At 42.9% G+C, this 6,000-nt stretch overlaps 1 protein-coding gene across 1 annotated transcript in view; it reads right to left on the bottom strand.

Moving 5' to 3' along the window:
• Positions 1 to 5,460: 5,460 nt before the first annotated feature.
• Positions 5,461 to 6,000, bottom strand: part of LOC126204242 (hemicentin-2-like) — a 308,103-nt gene continuing 307,563 nt past the window's right edge. The window contains exon 11 of the mRNA XM_049938636.1: positions 5,461 to 5,655. Coding sequence (XP_049794593.1) covers positions 5,461 to 5,655 — 195 coding nt within the window. The remainder of the gene's footprint in view (positions 5,656 to 6,000) is intronic.

The raw sequence follows: 6,000 nt of genomic DNA, 5'->3' as shown, positions 1-6,000 counted from the left end.
CAATATATTACATATTCATCGGTATGTTACATATATTAAAAGCAGGTTTATAAAAATTAGCACGTATTCGAATGCAACGTTGTTTCAAAATTTCACAGTGGTCGGTGAAGAACTTTCGGAGATTTACAATTTTGAATAAACGAATATTACACTTTTATTTATATCAGTGTAAGTGTTTGTGATCTTAAATCTCTGAAAGTTTTTCACCAACTTCTATGAAATTATGAAACAACGTTGCATTCGAATATGTGAGTGTTTTTACATACCTATGAGTGCGTTATATGGTATATAAATTTATATATAATAAATGTATATCACACTTTGATTACATCATTCGGTGCTCCAATTGGTATATACACACAACAAAAATGTTCTGCATCACCCGGATCCCAAAACTCCTAAAGACAGACGTTGACTGTGGATGTTGTATGACAGACACAGTCCCTTTGACTGTTCAGAGATATAACTAAACCCGCCCAAAGATGTAAACAACCAAGCATGGGCAGCGCCTATGAGACGGAGGGGGTCCAAATGCTGACGATTTCCAGTCATTCAACCATAAAGGAGGTACTTGCCTCGTGTTGTCTGTAGTACAACCATGCCTCGATGGTCAATACCGCGGTTAGAGCGCGTTCACATTGTTACTTAATGCCAGGAAGGGAGGTGTCCCAGTGTCTCGGAGGAACCAAAGCGCTTCGGACATGGAGGAGATACAGAGGGACAGGAAATGTCGATGACATGCCTCGCTCAGGCCGCCCAAGGGGTACTACTGCAATGGATGACCGCTACCTGAGGATTATGACTCGGAGGAACCTAGACAGCAAAGCCACCATGTTGAATAATGCTTTTCGTGCAGCCACAGGACGTCGTGTTACGACTGAAACTGTGTTCAACAGGCTGCATGATGCGCAACTTCACTCCCGACGTCTATGGCGACGTCCGTCTTTTCAACCACGACACCATACAGCGCGGTACAGATGGGCCCAACAAAATGCCGAATCGACAGCTCAGGATTGGCATCACGTTCTCTTCACCGATGAGTGTCACATATGCCTTGAACCAGACAATAGTCGGAGACGTGTTTTGAAGCAACCCGGTCAGGCTGAACGCCTTAGACACAATGTCCAGCCAGCGAAGCAAGGTGGAGGTTCCCTGCTGTTTTGGGGTGGCATTATGTGGGGCCGACATACGCCTCTGGTGGTCAGGAAAGACGCCGTAATGGCTGTAAGATATGTGAGTGCCACCCTCCCACCGGTAGTGCTACCATATCGGCAGCATATTGGCGAGGCATTCGTCTTAATCGACAATAATTCGCACGCCATCGTGCACATTTTGTGAATGACTTCCTTCAGGATAACGACATCGCTCACCTAGAGTGGCCAGCATGTTCTCCAGACATGGATCCTATTGAACATGCATGGGATAACCAACGGAGCCTTGAAGAAATTGTGGATAGTATGCCACTACTAATACAGGTGTGCATCAATCAAGAGGACGTGCTACTGGATATTAGAGGTACCGGTTTGTACAGCAATATGGACCACCACTTCTGAAGGTCTCGCTGTATGGTGGTACAACATGCAAAGTGTGGTTTTCATGAGCCACAAAGAGGGCGGAAATGATGTTTATGTTGATCTCTATTCCAATTTTCTTTACAGGTTGCGGAACTCTCGGAACCGAGGTGATGCAAAACCTTTTAACATGTGTGAAGAAACACCCGCGTATTCGATTACAAGGCACGGTCAAAGTCACAAATCAATCGGTGTAAAACTTTCGGATATTTATGATTTTGAACAAGAGTATGTGAGGTCCATTAGAGCCTGAAGCACCCCACGTGTATTTTGAGATTATAGCATGTATGCATTTTCTTGACTCCTCTTGATTTTATGGTGAGTTCATCCATGCCTTAGGCCCTAACTGTGTCTAAGAACATTCACGAAAAGGTGTCTCTGATTTCTCTCGTATTCACTTTCATATGGGTACGACTAAGGCGTGCCTCAGACCCTACTGGATCTCAGCGTCTCAGATACCAAATCGCTCTCCAGTAGGTATATAAAAACACGCCCATATTGTAATGCAATGTTGTGACAGAACTTCATAGCAACTGGCGAAAAATTTTCGAAGATATACAATTTTAAACAAACGTACATTTACGTACTGGTTGGCTGTGGTGCATTATGCGAATTACCTGAGCATCCATCTTTCTCTGTAATTCGCTCCTTTGAACGGGAACGCGTTATGCAGATCTTGGTGCCTCTCGCGTCCATCTAGAAAAGATAACCTGAAGATGCCTAAATAAGGCGAAACGCGTCGTTGAAAAATAAAAAGCTAGAACTGCAACCAAGACTGTTTTTAACCAATACTATGTACGTTTTTGTTTGTGTAGATGAAGTCACTTTACACGAGAACAGTGTATTCTAGAATATTCAACCATTATGAAAGTAAAATCGATTGTTTAACGAGATTACATCACTGCACGAGTATGTGTTAATTTCTTTCGGGGGAGAGTGCAATGCGAAAGGATGTACACGAAAATCAGAAGTTGGATTTTCTTTTTATTCTGAGTACTCTCTATTTCCTTAATACCACACGTTAATTTCACAAATGATTTAATCGTTACTACCCCATGATGACCTACATTTGAGTTACTTTAAAATTAAAGTGTGTGATGCCAGGGTTAATTTAGCAGTGCGTAAGCTTGCCTCATTGTTTCATCTCCTATTTAACCTTAGAAAGCATGTCTTTATGACTGATTTGTCAAATATTTTTATTGAATTCTTTGCTCCTCTTAATATAAATTGATGTGTAACATGTACTTCTAAATGAAAAGCTATCGTAACTTGCAATGGTTTCTTCCTAAGTTTGCTGAACAAACCTTATTTGGCGTACGAGGAAACCTTAGTGTAAACAGTTTTCGGCAGAGATGAAGGAAATGGTTATGCAGAAGAAACTATGGTTGGAAGTACCTGGTGCATTCGAACAACGCTGATGTTAGGCAACTCTTTAGATAACATCAGTGACACTATAAGATTCTATATGCCTCCTGTTGAGGCATTCAACCTTGCATGTAATTTCTACACAGAACATTCCAAGAAAATTGATACACTCGTCAGGATCATAATATTGGGCAATGGGTATACATTAGGAAAACACATTTTCGATCAGAATCACAGGTTTATATTGTTTGAGTTCTGAACTAGACACAAAAATTGTCCACATCAGTTTTAACGATTTCATTAGTCAATAATATATACATTTGTCGAACATTTCATACAGTGATAACACATAAAACATTCTTTTTACGGAAACGCCGCGCAAGTCTTTTATTATACGTATAAAACACTACACACATAAAACATCAATAGAGTCTCACCAATTAAGAGTCTTGTTGTTCGTTGCTATGAGATCAACGATTCCCTGCGGCTTCTTTCACCTACCAAATCATTCGTCACGCGCACAGTTCTGACTGAAAATGAATCGACAGCACGACAGGAAACGTATACGTTAAATGTCCGAGTATCACACACAAAGAACACAGTGATATAGTTTTGATCTCGTAATTTGCACTCATATTTGGACTCACATACGCCTTTACTTTTATTCCCTCCGTTACAGCATCGTTATTTGATCGTTCGACACACAACACCAATTTAATGATAAACGGCAGGTAGCTACTTCGGTACTTTTTATTTGATACAGTGTGGACAGTCAGCTTTCTTCAGAATTAAGGTTATAGGATATCAGCGTTTCACTGTTTGAGAAGTGTCGTCTGAAGGTCATCAAAACAATAATTTTATTTAACTAACGACAACTTGATCCACACCTAGAAGAGCTGCTTATTTCCCCGAAACTTTCTCACTGTTCATTTATTTAAAAACACCCTGTATAGACAAATGTAACCACAGTTCCGCCAATAATTCTGGTCAGTAATACACCACAAGTTTCAATGCCTGAACACAATGAAAGGAAAGAAAACTGCACGATAACGTATAAATAAAAAAAATGTGTACTATGGCGCTGCGCAGAAGAAAAATAAATAAATTTTTGACTTTCAAATTTTATGAATGTTGAATATGATTTAGATTTCCTTTCTTCACAACTGGACAACTTTTCATATCACTATAAAGCACATAACATAGACGAATTTCTTGTGTTTTAGGACGATCTGTAGACTATTTTATGAAATTAACGTAACATAATGCTCTCTTCAGTTTCTTGTTAGGAGAAAGTAGTGAAAAAGGCCAGCAATGTCGGTCTGACAATAAAAAGCCGGTAGACACATGTTCTGTAAGGGTCCACGGTGGTATCTACTTCGTGAGGAATTGATCACTAACTGCAAATGCTGACAACACAGTCGGTACATTCAGTGTGAAGTCGCAAGAAACATTTACACACAACGGGCTTGCTAAGTCTTGACGCTTGCAGTGTTGTGTCGACAAGTAGTCGTTTACTTTTAATAGGTACTTTACGGCATCGCATGAAAACCATTTCTGGCAACTCGAAGGTCAGCCTTAGTCGCTTTCTTATAGTACCTGTCATGCTCCATTACATAGGACGACACCAGCACGTAATACGAAATTTCAGTTCAAGCATGTCAGAAAACAAATCCTCCTACTGTATGCGAGACACAAGCCTGAGCTATAATCACTCAGACAGTTCCGAATTCTCCATTGCAACCAATATGGAAACCTTGCTCCAACTGGGTATGTCCGTGGATGATAAATGCTTCTGCGCATATGGGACTTACATCGTCAGGGGCAAAGTTTCTCTGCGTCGTCTTTCAGACGACTTGGCGACATACTAGGCGTTCGAGGACGGCTGATGACAGCGTCTGCAGAGGGCACCGCTGGGTCCAGTGGTCGCATATGAAGCATCTGTTGCAAAGTAGTTGTCATTGGTACTCTCTTCAACAACTTCAGGTTGCACTTCCGGGATTACATTGTATCCACAAGTCTCTGAAACCAGCTGTACACAGATAAATACACGTGGCCAGCTAGTAACCAATGACATCTTCTGCGAATGTTGTGGATTTCGGCGGTGTTGTTGTGTGTACTAACATAGCCAGACAGTGTCCAGTCACGTCTGATTCCACCACCATAAAGACCAGATAGACATGCACCTTTTGGTAGCAGCCAGTGACGTCAGCAGTCGACACCCTAGACTACAGTAAAGACTGATTGGACTTCTGAAGCCAGGCAGCCATCAGTGGTGTCCGAAGTCAGCCCCATGTGACTCAGTTAGACATCCGTGAGCAGCTAGTAGCCAATGGCGCCAGCAGCCAATTCTTTGCAGCTCAGCGGCTGCAGACTGGACTTCCAGGATTTACAGCCAGGCAGCGTCCAGTGATGCCTGCAGTCAGCTCCTCGCAGACTGTTAGACATCCGTGGCCAGGTAGTGGCCGGTGGCGTCTGCAGCCATCATCCTGCGGACCAGCGGTGCGCGGCCGCCGGCGCCGTCCCATCATACGCAACTCTCAGGGATTCGTGACGTCATGAGGCGCTCCTTGATGGCGTGACCGTTGAGCTCGAGGTCCGGCGCGGGGGTGGTGGGCTGCGGGGGCGGCGAGTGCCTGCTGAGGCGCAGGTCCCGGGGCCGCGGGGCGCCGCCGCTCTCCGAGCTGGCCGAGGACGTCGCCTGCTCCGTCGGTGACGTCATCTGCAAAGTAGATCACATGATCGATATTTGGCATTTCTAGCAAGGTGTGCGCTGACCAACAGCATGCCTCCACAGTTGATATAGTCTGTTTTAGAGATCACACACTACATGGCATTTCCAAGAATATATCATAAGAGTACATTTTATTTTTACTTTGTCAAAAACTATACACTAAATGTGTAGAGTGACTTTACGATACAAACGGAAACGTGGCCTGAAAATGTTCAGAGAATTAGCCGTTGAAAACTCCATTACCTCGTTTTTTGTGAGCTATCGAGTTAATATCAAACGTTAAAAATTTTTGCTTATAGAAACAGGCTTCACAGAACTCCTGTAATCAGAACG

Source organism: Schistocerca nitens, chromosome 9, assembly GCF_023898315.1.
Source record: "Schistocerca nitens isolate TAMUIC-IGC-003100 chromosome 9, iqSchNite1.1, whole genome shotgun sequence".
Lineage (NCBI taxonomy): Eukaryota > Metazoa > Arthropoda > Insecta > Orthoptera > Acrididae > Schistocerca > Schistocerca nitens.
Note: the sequence above shows the minus strand (reverse complement) of the source record. Positions and strands in the feature narration are given on the sequence as shown.